Raw genomic sequence first — 13,079 nt, forward strand, 5'->3', positions numbered from 1 at the left:
CTCTAACCCGCCGCAGCTCACCATCGATTTTTTGTAGAGCAGTCTTAAATTCCAGCACTGCCTGCTTTTCGGTGGCGAGGTTGATCTGGGTCAAATGTAGCTCCTTGCGCTAATCCTCCGCCTGGGTCTCGGCACTCTTCAGACCAGCCTCAGCGCTTTTACGCTTTTTCTCCGACTCCTTGAACTTCTCAGTAAGTTCAAGATGTTCCTGCTTCAGGGATCCCAAGGTCTTCTCCATCTCCGTCCGGGACTGGACCTCAACCTCAGCCCGACTTCGATTATCCCGACAAAATTCCTCAGCCACAAATACCTGTTGAGTAATCTGTAAACGAAACAAAGTCAGTTCAGAATTTGACAGGGTTAAATAAATCAATAAATCAGTAAAAGAATTACTCACCATCGCAAGATCCATTTTAAGGGATAGGAAAAGCTCAGGCTGAGAGAACCGCCTATAGGCCTCCATATCCCGAGGAAGCAATAAGGGTTGCTCTAAGGCCTCCGCCACATACCCTGCTCGGCCCCGATTGTACTCCCGGATCGACGAGTTGTAGGGAATAGCAACCCCCTCCAACTCCAGCTTAGGACTCCACATGCGCGGGGCAGTACGCACCTCAGCGCGGTTCTCCTCATCCCTACTTTCGGAGGAGTTTGCCCTCTTGCTCCTCTGCCCCTTGGCAGCCTTTTGCTGCTTAGCAGGCCGGGTAACCAACTCACCCTCCTTAGGAATGTCAGCATGCCTCTTCTTCTTCAGGTCGGGGATCGCTTTGAGGCCAGGATCAGTAGGGACCTGAGGGGCAATAGGAGGCGGGTCCTGGGTTTGCGCTTTGGCAGGCGCCTTCGAGGATTGGCCCTTACCTCGGCTGGACATCAACTCTCTCAGAGACTTTCCTTTTCCTGCCATGGGCTCTACCTCTTCGTCTGAAGTATCGTCCGAGCAAATAACGATTGAGGGAACACCAACTGCGGAATGTTGGTCCTGCTCTGCTTCGGGATTAGAAAGCTCCACCAAGGGGTTTTGCTGAATTTCCTCCTCGAAGTAAAACTTGTCTATCTCTTCCTCAAGGGAAAGACAAGATGATTCAGCTTCTTCTTCAACCAGAACAGCAGCGCCAGGCTCGTTTACCAGAGGTGGCTGCTTTGCTAAATAGGGATTTCTGACACCAGGCAACACAACTGGTGGCAGATCGTGCTGAGCTAGGAACCCGTCCTTGGACACGTCAATCCTAGCCAGCCTCGGACTGCCAGCCCTTATAGCGTGACCGATTGCCTGGAAAGCGCTGCTCAGAGGTTGATAGCCCAGAACCAGATGGGCCGCACGCAACTGTCCGTCCTCGGCAACGTAAATCTCCGACCTAAGGAGATAGTTCAACACTGGCACGTTCACAAAGTTTATCCAAGGAGCGACGTGAACTTTGTCTGCAAACAACCAAGAAAAGTAGGGTTAGTCCATGAAATTTTCCAATTACAAAGAAAGCAAGAAAAATAACCCCTCAATACTAAATCCTTTCCCAAAAATGACCGATCCTAAAAGCGCCGCACCTGGGTTTCCTGCCCGAGTTGGACAATGAATACCGTCGAACCACTCCCCAGAAGCAATGAGGAAGTCATTCTTCACGGTCTTATTGGATACTGGGAGACAAGAGATCAACCTAACGTCCTCGTTCCGGGATTTAAGATAATACCCATCATCCCCGAGGCGGTGACATTCGTACAGATGAGCCACATCGTGCCAAGTAAGGCCTAGATTCATCCGCTCGTCTAAGACATCTACACAGCCTAGAATCTTGAACATATTCGGGGCACACTGATACGGCGTCAACCTATGGTTGAACAGGTATTCCTTTGTAATCCTACGCATGGGAAGTGTCATCCCTCCCTCTATGAAAGCAATCATGGGGATAACGACTTCTCCCTCACCTCTATCTGTCAATACTCCTTCAAGAGGACAGTACCGCAGCCCAACCCCCGGGGGAATGTGGTATTTAGCCCTAAAGGCCTCCATAGCGGCTGGAGTTTTTACTAATTTTTCGAATCTACCCATCTGAACTGAACTGGGGAAATGAAAGTAAAGACCGAGAAGAAAAGTAGAGTCTGAGGAGGGAATTAAAACGGCAAGAAGAACGAAATGTACTGGTACCTTCACAAAACGCTCAATGGGACGCCTGGAAATCTCTCTTGGACGAAACGCTTCACAAAAAACGGCTACGGTGGCGTAACGGATGCAAGTGTTCGTATATCTCTGGGATTCGATGGAGTTCTCTGGAGTCCTTTGAGGTTTACAAAATACAGATAAAAAGAAAGAATTGAACCCCTCTGACGTCTTATATAGCCGGGAGGAGAGAGAAAGGATCACTCCTGCCTAAAAATACGAGAAAAAACGATGGCCGTTCGATCCACGCCACGCCGTTGGATGAAGGGAACATAACGCCTTTAGAAGTTAATGGCCGCGCCTCGTAAATTGTAGCGCGTCAAAAGTAACGATCCACACGCGCGCCACACGATCTCCTTATTTCCATCCTCTCACAAACATAAAAACCTCGCCTTTCTCCTCGGAAGGAGATAAAAACCGGAGTTTTGAGGGGCTATTGTGGGGCCCGGCCCAAAAATAATGGGCTATTCCAAATTCAGGCCCGTCCGAGGAGCGTCCTGTCCAAAGAAAAACCACATATGAAGCATTACTCGATCCCACTAGCGCCAAGGAAACCTGTCCGATGAGTAACTCCTCCTCGGACATCACGAAGCTCAGACGAGGAACTCTCCCCAGCCATTTCAGTTCATCCTCCCAACATATAAAATGAATAAAATCCAAAATATCTCATGGAAAGCTACCACCACATTAATTGCGTCCCAACCACCCTCTTGGCCGCATTAATGAGGAAAAGACCCCTGAACAGTACCACCTTGGTCTCTGTAACTCACAAAGGGACTGATGAGGGCGTCTGATGGGACAGGTGCTCAAGTAGATGCTTAGATGATCAACAGGTGTAAGGTTGAGATGAGAGGAGGAGAACTATATAATGTAGTGGAGTCCCTCAAAGAAGAGGACGGAAAAACTGTATTGAGAACTGAAGAAATAGAATCATACAGGAGAGATTCATTCTTGTGTCTTTCTTTTTTCTGCAAACAATGCTATCCATGTATCAGACCGAATAGGTTCGCTGAGGCTAAGTTCTTTGACCCATCCTCTACAAATATTTATTGTGGGTTGCACTTTGGGCCAAGGCCTAATCAATAGAAGTTGGGCCAGGAAAATCGTGCAACTACAAAAGTATATAGTTGCTCTCTCTCTCTCTCTCTCTCTCTCTCTCTCTCTCTCTCTCTCTCATATATATATATATATAGAAGGGCGGAGCAACATGTATGGCCCCCATAAAATTTTAAAAATATTTTAATACTATATATAAATATTTAACATTTTAATTATTAGTCTATAAAAATAAGACTCAGTCCTCTCAAATATTTGATCTAGCCTAGTGATGCTCATAAAAAAATTGTCCAATTGATCTAGTAGTTATAGAGAATGTTTTTTTTTTTTTTCACAATAATTTTTTATTGTAAAATGTGTTATTGTGTCTATTAAAGTTTTGAATCATTTATGTCTTTGAATATTTCATTAGTTCAACTGAATTTTTTTTTACTCACTTTAGTAGATAATTTGGTAACTTATATTAAAAATGAAAACTTTAAGAATTCACTATGAAATATACTAAGTTATATGTGTGTATAGATGTATGTGTTTCTGCATGTTTATGAAAGTCTATATAAGCTAATAAATTAGTATCATAAGTTGGCCTCCCAACCAAAAATTTCTAGCTACGCCCCTGTGTGTGTGTATATATATACACACACACACTAGCTTATAACACCCATGCATATACATAAATATACTTAAAAAAATATACGTTAAGATGCATAGTATAATTCTTACATATATAATTTCAATATTATTAATAGTCTTTTTTTTTTTATAAGCATTCTTTTTTTTTTCTTTTTCTTTTTTTAACTCTTTAAAAAGTATTGTAAGAACATTATTAAGTAGAAAATGTAAATTGTCAATTTTTTTTAAAAATTTTTTTATGTTCATTAATTTTAGACTCTTTGGTTTTTTTATGCAATAACTTCCTTAGATTGATATTTATGATGTGGTCTCACATTTGACTCCAAATTAAAAAATAAAACTCTCTCTAAAAATAAATAATTTAAGAAACATGGTGCAAAATAAATAACAAGATAAATATTTAGCCAAAAAAAAAAAGGGGTGTGCTTTGGTTTATTAGCTTTGAAAGAGTAGTGCTCTTCTCTCCAAGAATGCAGTAGGATTATTTATCCGCTTGGTTTGTTTAGACAAAATATATATATTCATTGTCTAAAAGTAAAGTCGTACTTAAAAATAGAATATTAAAAAAGTTTAGCTAAGAAATAAGCTTGCCTTTTTCAAAAAGGTTATTATTATTAATAAGTGCACCAAAGACACACACTAAGTAGTAATAAAAATTCTTCTAACAAAAATAGAGAATACTAAATATTAAAAAAAAAAAAAAAGTTAACAGAAGCTCTAAACGTTTTAAAAGAAAAAGTTAACAGTTGAAAATTTGAACCCTAAACGTTTCTGTTGTAAATATTAGGAAGTGTCAACTTTTTTTTTTTTTGGAGAAATATCTGGAAGTGTCAGTTGAGCTATAATGCCAAACGGATTTCTATATGTATCTGTCAAAATCCATCGAGTTTGATGAAAATATCATCTTGTCTTAAAAAATAAATAAAAAAGGTACGTAAAAGGCGAGTGAAATTTTATAGAGCATGTAGATATGTAGATATTACCCTCTTATTAAATGAGTTTTGCATTCGGCATTCCTTGAACATACAAATTATAGATATTCAGTATATATGGACCTAGTTTTATTGAAACACTCTTATACAAGAAATCAAATTGTTCTAGGAATCGCACAACACATGAAACCTGGATAATAACATTGTTTGTATTTTTTGAAAATACGTGTGGGTGAAAAAGTATCTGAAAATGTGTGTAATATTGTTTAAACACTGAAAATTGTTGCTCAAAACACCCTATCAAACAGCCCCAAACTTTTCTTAATTCAAAATCTTCTTGAACCACTTGGCTGAATTTTTAGGATATCTTTTCAGCCCATCCTTGTAATCTACATAGACTAACCCAAAGCGAATAGTGTAACCATCGGCCCATTCAAAGTTGTCCAATAGTGACCAAGCAAAGTATCCCTTCACATTGACTCCATTCCTACCAAAATCCAAAGTCAAAACACTCAAATCTGTCATTTATGTTGTACAGAAATAATAAAATGGTTTGGAAGGATTAATTATGTTAAAAGACTCACGTTATAGCACTTCCTACAAAAGAAAGATGACTACTGTGGTAGTCAATTCTGCTGTTGTCCTCAAGTGATATAGAACCATTATTAAACTCATTAATTCCTGAAAAACCAAAAAAAAAGAGAAGAAGAGATTACTTATAGTGATTGAATGTATCACTATGGATGACATGTAGAGTAGATGAACTCATGTAGTTAGATATACCATTCTCAGTGATATAGATGACTGGGTTGTTGTATTTATTCTTTGTGTAGCGTAATAGATCTTGAATTCCTTGTGGATAAATATTAATCCAGTCAGAAGCACCCTGCACAGTCAATTACAATGCAAATCATTATACTCTAATTCAATTGATTGACACTAATGTATTTCTTTCTTTGTGCAGGTGCAGAATCGATAATGCATTCGTTCTTCTTCTTCTTCTTCTTCCTTTTTTTTTTTTTTTTTTTTTTGTTTAAATGATGATATCATGTGTGACAATATTGGAAATTTCTGAACAATTTATTTGAGCCAACAGTTGTGGTCAATGATCAAAAGGGAAAGTGTGATCATGATTGAAATTGACTTTAGAAGAAGAACGATATTTTTTTGAGGTGAAGGAAGAAGACTGATAGGTCTTTTGATATCAACATTGAAGGGAGAGAGAGTCCATGCTTGCTTGTAGGATATAGTATTCTAGATGTAAATGTAGATATATACATCAAGGAAAACAAAAATGCACAAGAAAAAAACAACTTACAATATGACATAGCCCTATGTTAGGGGGAAAGTTATTTTATTTTTCTGATGGTAGGTAGGAGGAAACTATTAGTTACTATTTAAGGGGCTTCTCTTGTTTGGGATCCTCATTTTTTCGATTCAAAAATATCCTTACACTCCTATGTTTAAGTAGAAACAAAAGTAAGGGACAACCCAGTAAAAATACAACCCTAATTTCCATTAAAACATTACTTAAAAAATATAAATTAGATTCTCAAAATTAAAATTATATATATAAAATAAAAACACAAGTTTTTTTTTTTTTGGCTACAAAATAAACATGTAATATTTGATCATTTTTTTTAATCTAGTCCAATGACACTCTGTATTAGTAGTTCTAAATGCGTAATATTAATGAGAAAACGTGTAAACCTCAAATTGGAATGAATAAAAAATTATGACACTAAAAAAAAAAAAAAAAAAAAAACACTTGTGTATAAGAAAGGAGCTGTAAAAGAATTCATACCTTTGGACCAATGGGAATCCCATTTCGCTCATCTATCAAAAACATATTATATTTCAACTTAATTAACATAGTATAATTTTTTGTCCCAAAAAACTAGAAAAAGAGAGTAAACTAATTCAAATACAACGCACTTCATTAGTAAAACGAACCTGTGTTGTTAATGCAAGAGTCTTTGAAGTAGCTAGGTGGCTGGTTTTCGCAAGGAACATCTTTAGCATAATTGGTACTATAATAGTTTATACCAATGAAATCAAAAGACCCTTTAACCATAGAAGATTGCTCTCTAGAAAATTGAGGCAATCTTTCATGGACATGGGCAACCATTTCAGCTGGGTAATGACCAGAATTTAGTGGTTCCATAAACCTAGAAAAGTTTTAAAAGATCTACAATTAGCTGCGTTCTCAAAATTTTGAACAATAATATTTATTTATTTTCTGGTTTGCGTTCATATGTAGTTTATTAAACACCAAAGACTAATTAAGCATAACCCTCTTTCTGAAAAAAATAAATTAAAAAAAAAAAAACCAATTAATTAGAAGGGTAAAAATTGTCAATGTGCATTTGGATTTTTTTTTTTTTTAGTTTATTATTAGATAATTTGAATTTCAAGTTTGTATTTCAAAATTGTTGTTTGGTTGTATATCCTATTTTGTACCTACAAATAAAAAATTAAAAATACAATTCCTCTCAATTAAAAGTCAGTTGAGAGATGACATCAAATTATCTTCCTGTTCTGATTTTTATTAGCTTAGTGCGTATGTATAATTATTAAAGCCTCATTTCTTTTGAAAACATAAAAATAAATTTACTAATTTTCGGGGGAAAAAATTATTCCAAAACACAAATTTTAAATATTCTCAGAAAACTACTTACCAATCATACGCAAAAGCAAGGGCTCGAGATGCTGCATCAATATCTGCATTTGACTGGGAATATGGCAATACCCATGGTGAATTTAGTGTAATCCCAATTTGACCCTTCTGAGATTTCTACATAAATCATCATTTGTAGTTTAGATCAGTCCATTAGACTAACTGATTGAAAATCATACTGATTGAAAATCTGAGTGTCATTTTTAGTACATTATTCATCAAATAAAAAGATGAGCACATTAGTACTATCCAAAAAAATCATGATACTACCATGAAAAATCAATGATTATTTGGTATAATCACGCTTAAATTCTAGTTGATTTTGCTAGTGAAATACAATAACCATGCACTCTAACCTGGTACTTGCGTTGATAAACTTTGACTGCAGCCGCATGAGCAAGAAGTTGGTGGTGAGCAACTAAGTAGGGTTCAGTAGCTGAATCACCATTATTACAATTTGAGAACAAACTCTTTGAACATCTACCTGGCGCAAATGCACCATTTCCATATCCCAGGGCAGCAAAGGTTAGAGGTTCATTTAGGGTGATCCAATGCTTCACCCTATCTCCAAACTCTTTATAGCAAAGCTCAGCATAGTCCCTAAAGTCATTCCTGTTTATATAACCGATTGAGATCGATATACATGTTAATTAAACTATATTTGGAAAAATGATCTTATTCATATTTTCAAAACTTGTTAAGATGATAATTTGTTATTGATTTTCAAATTTGCTCACTTGATTGTCTATTATTCGACAACTTACTGACTCAATAGTTGCGAAATTAGTTGGAAGTATGTAATTATAATCATTGCTTCCTCAATTTTGGGACTTAAAAAACCACCATAGGTGTCTTCAAGGGCTTGTGGAAGGTCCCAATGGAATAGAGTCACAAATGGCTTCAGTCCATGGGATAGGAGCTCATTGATGAGATTATTGTAATATTTAATGCCCTCTTGGTTCACTCCCCCACTTATATTTCCACCTGATTAATATAGAATTCAATAAAAATTTAATTAATTTATGTACTCCAATTGGGAATCAGGTTGAGCATCTCAAAATTTATGATTTAATTGATTATAGTTTAATTGAACATAGAAAATAGAATATTAAACAAAGCATAAATTCAAATCTAAGGATTAAATATAGGGTCATACTAACGATTGCCCTTAGAGCACTTGTTAACAATCCATTTTAGAAAAGTTTTGACATCACTTTTATGAAAAATGTAAAAAACTGTCAAAATATTAATTGTTTTTTTTTTCTTTTCCCATAAAAACTTTCTCTGGATTCTTAACCAGTATCTTAAGGGCACTCGTTAGCATTTCTCTTAAATATAAAACTTCTTGAATAATTATTAACCAAAAAAACAAGTTGTGTTTTAGTAATTTTACGCGGTAATAATTTGGACCATGAGATCGAAAATCTGTATGCATCAAAACCAATGTATTTCATTATTGCCACGTCTTCCTGCCAAGTGATTCAATTCATACCAATTAGTCCGAATAATACACTTGGTCATATGAAATGTAAAAGAAAATCCAAATTATAACAAACAATATAATACACTTGGTCATATGAAATGTAAAAGAAAATCCAAATTATAACAAACAAGCTTTAATTCGAAAATATTTGGAACAGATATAGATCTCAACAAACTAATCAAGGAATTAATATATAAAAAAAAGTCTCACTAACAATTAATTAATTCATGATAAAGGCATGATCTTCTTTAAAAAATTTATAATAAAACATTGCATTATGTCAAGTTGTCAACAATATATACCTTGTAACGATAATAGGAATCATCAGCAGGGTTTCCATTTTTACCATCCTTTATCTTATCTGCAACACCAAAAGGTTAATCAAAATCAAGTTCTAAAGTAATATGTTTACGCAATTATGGATGGTTGGCTTCAAAAGCTTATTCTAGTGAAAGCATTTTAACATATTCCGGGTCTATTTGGATACTGCTTATTTTGCTGAAACTAAAAACTTATTGCTGAAAATACTATAGATAAAGGTAAAAGTTAGTTAAAATAGTACAGTGGGGTCATGAATAGTAGCAAAAATAATTTGAATAGTGAAATAATTTATAATTTTCATTGCTTCCCAAACGCACACTTCATATTAGTGCTTTCCATATTTTTAATTCTAACAAACACATTCCATGCACTTTATTAGAGTTGTTGAGACTTGAGAGTAGTCACCAATGTTAGAAGGATAAAATCTAACAACATTAAAGCTATTTACACTTGATGCCAAAAATAAAGGATTTTTGAAACTATGCAATATTCTAAGAGAGATTGTATCTTTCATTTAAAAAAAAATCAGCAACTGTATCTGTCTTATCACATGAATAATGAATTCATCATATATCTATGGTATGCTGAATTAGCGAAAACTCGATACTAGATTGATGAACGAAAAGAGCAACGCACCACATAGAGAAGAATAATACAACTCTTTATTTCATACAAAGACAATGAGGTTTTATATAGATACACACACCACACATAAACACACACGGCAACTTTGCCTCTTGCACTTTTCCAACACTAGACTTTTTAAAAGACACACTGTTAGAGTATTTTAATATTATTTAATTAAAATGAATTTATATGAAAATATACATGTAAAAATGTGGGAGTTGTTATGGAAGATAATAAATTAGTAGAATGTTTAATCTCACATTAGGAGAGAAACTCTATTATTCTTTTTTTTTTTTTTTTTTGGAGAAACGAAAATAGGGGCCTTTAATGGGCTACTATGTATTGATTCAAATATTGAGCTAAATATGTGTCCAAAGGGAGGAGAAGGGAGGAGATCATCCATTAATTGTAAGTCGGTTAAATCAAGCTTCTAGGTTTTTTTTTTTTTGAGATGAATCAAGCTTCTAGTTTTATTCTTCCTTTATTTGTACATTTTTAATTTTATAAGCTTCTAGGTTCTAGCTTTTTAATTTTTTAATTTCTTGTATATGATAGCTTCTAAAAATTTATAGTATTTGCATTAGACTATTTAAACTAGTCTGATGCTACAAATATAGCTAAACATCCACAAAACACTCATGCATCAGACTCTTCAAACTATCCAAAAATAAAAATTTTAACAATGAATAGTGCCACGCTACTAGTAGTATGGCACTGTTCATTGCCAATGTTAAAAAAAAAAAAATTTATTTTTTTCCTCTCCCTCTCTTTCCTCCGAACCCAAGGAATCCCTCCTCTCTCTCCTCTACCATCCATCACTCCTAAAACCCATCTCTTCTCTCTCCTCACAACCCCACCATCACCATCACCATCACCATCACTACTCACCACCCGAGCATGAGAGCCTCAACCTCACTGGACCCACTTCTCCAAAACCCCCAAAACCCTTCGGAAAATTAATAATGAATAGAATAATATTTTAAATAAAGTTAAATGTAGAGTATTGAGTCTGATGCAGGAGTAAGAGAAAGAGAGTAGTGTTACGTGGGTAGCGATGAGTGAAGGTGTCCCATATACTAGTTCCTCTACCTCCTTCATTCGTTGCACCTTCATACTGTATAATGAAAAAATACACCAAATCAACAGCCCCTAGTATCGTGGACTTTTTGCATATAGATAAAATCCTTCTTTATGTTAATTTTGATTAGAAATACATGTGTTTGTATATATTATATTATAATTTGATAGTTGGGAGGAGGATTAATGTTTCCACAAATGTGTTAATTAAGTTACAAATTTTTTAGCAACAATACATATATTACTTCAAAATTTTAAACACAAACCTGGTAAGCAGATGATGCTGTGCCAAATATGAAACCCTTAGGAAAACTTCTACGATCAACAGAATTTGAGTCATAATTTTGAATTACACCTTCACCCCGAGCAAGTGAGCCAACCAGGACAATTAGAAATATGATGAAATGACCTCTAATCCCCATAATTGGTTAGTAGCTTTTGATACTCTAATATGTCCCCCACAAGTCTACATTTATATATATAGGAAAACATAACCATGGATTAATTTTTTTCCACAATAGTATTTTATATACTGATACAATTCTTTCTCAAAAAAAAAATATACTGATACAATTATATTAAATGTCTATTAATAACAATCATAATAATGAAGTTTATATGTAAAATGTTTCATATATAAATACAATTCTAACTATGTAGAAATACTTGTTATATTGTTTAAACACAAACACCATACCAAACAGTCTCTTATTATTTAAAACCTCGTTAAACAATACTTAGCCATTTATTTATTTTGAAGGAGACAGGTGTGTATATATATATATATATATATTTACAATTGATAAGACTATAAAAATATATGACCGGCTTAAAAGAAGAGAAAGAAAAAAAAAAAAAAAGAGTTGTACGAACTCAACAACAACAACAAAAAAAAAAAAAAAAAGAAGAGTATTGCAAATATATTTGTAAAGTCATTCCACCAAAAAAAGAAATATCTGTAAAATGTTTTAAATAATAAATAAGGAGAGAGAAAAAATAAAACAGTGCTACGTTACCGCCCACTATTTTATATCTTCTCAGGTTTGTTTCTTGTTTTAGCTGGATACCAGCTTCTCCTTCTTCTTGTTCTTACAGCTTCTACCTTCTAGAGCTTCTGACTTCTTCTTACACCCTTTAATTTCATCCGCTTTTGTTTGTATTGCTTTTTTATCTCTTCTTTTAATTTCATTCACCTTTGTTTGTAGTGCTTTTTTAGGTTTGTTTCTTTGTGAGCTAGTCACGTGGGCATTGTAATTTGTAGTGCTTTTTTAGGTTTGTGAGCTGGTCACATGGGCCTTGGAAAATGGATATGAGAAAGACAGTGACTTTGTTTCTTACAAAGCTTTGACCTTTGAGCTCCACATGATATGATGATACATCACATCATTCTCTTTTGTCCACTTGTGCCGGCACAAATTGATGCTTTTAATTTTTTTTTTTATAAAAAAATGATTATTATTATTATTATTGGATGAATATTTCATACGTGGGCTTGAGATAGATATATTAGACATAATTAAAATATAGATTTATAGTTTTAATTGGATTATGTTAGCTAAATTTTTTATTTTGTACTAATTTAATATATTTATTTATATTTTAAATAAATATTAAACTAGTTATGATGTCTCTATAGTTCGACCTCGATCCAAACTTAAAACCTTCAACCTCTCTTTTTTGTGGTTTATTAAACGGTTCGGGTTTGAAAACTATAGTTACACTTGGTATAACTTTATAAGAGTTATCCCTTTTTAAAAAAAATATTTATTATAATATCATTATTTTTTCCAAGAAATTAGTGATCTAAGCCATTAATTGTTCTTATTAAATAAATAAAATGCATTAACTCTCTCACTTTCCATTTTTACCGTATTCTTTATCTTTTCACTTGTCTTCATCTTCCCAACAGCAATCTAAGTTTATTTGATTTATTTTTTCTTTCCCTTATGAGAAGCATTAACTTCGTTGTGAGATTATGGAGTACTGGAGCCTCTGTTCCATGGCCACATCCCACATGTCTTTTTTTGCATGTTGTTGTCAATTTGCGTTGCCCTTTAAAATATCAATTATGTAAAGGTAGTCCAAGAAGGAATAAGATATGGATATATGGTTGGTTATGTGGGT

At 34.2% G+C, this 13,079-nt stretch overlaps 1 protein-coding gene across 6 annotated transcripts; it reads right to left on the bottom strand.

Moving 5' to 3' along the window:
- Nucleotides 1-4,851: 4,851 nt before the first annotated feature.
- LOC126724103 (beta-glucosidase 15-like) lies at nucleotides 4,852-12,117 on the bottom strand. Of its 6 annotated transcripts, none has more exons than XM_050428313.1 (13): nucleotides 11,979-12,117; nucleotides 11,222-11,421; nucleotides 10,923-10,992; nucleotides 9,233-9,291; nucleotides 8,841-8,916; nucleotides 8,212-8,431; nucleotides 7,804-8,059; nucleotides 7,449-7,564; nucleotides 6,724-6,938; nucleotides 6,575-6,606; nucleotides 5,554-5,656; nucleotides 5,355-5,451; nucleotides 4,852-5,257 (listed from the first exon to the last, which is right to left on the bottom strand). In XM_050428313.1, exons 2-13 carry the CDS (start codon nucleotides 11,375-11,377, stop codon nucleotides 5,092-5,094), a joined length of 1,566 nt encoding a protein of 521 aa, XP_050284270.1. In that variant the 5' UTR covers nucleotides 11,378-11,421; nucleotides 11,979-12,117; the 3' UTR covers nucleotides 4,852-5,091. The 6 variants fall into 6 exon arrangements, with proteins under 6 accessions (XP_050284270.1, XP_050284273.1, XP_050284272.1 ...); XM_050428316.1 differs by having other exon boundaries at nucleotides 7,804-8,058; nucleotides 8,265-8,431; nucleotides 11,979-12,116; XM_050428315.1 differs by having other exon boundaries at nucleotides 11,972-12,102.
- Between the last annotated feature and the right edge of the window lie 962 nt (nucleotides 12,118-13,079).

The sequence above is a fragment of the Quercus robur genome, chromosome 4, assembly GCF_932294415.1.
Source record: "Quercus robur chromosome 4, dhQueRobu3.1, whole genome shotgun sequence".
Lineage (NCBI taxonomy): Eukaryota > Viridiplantae > Streptophyta > Magnoliopsida > Fagales > Fagaceae > Quercus > Quercus robur.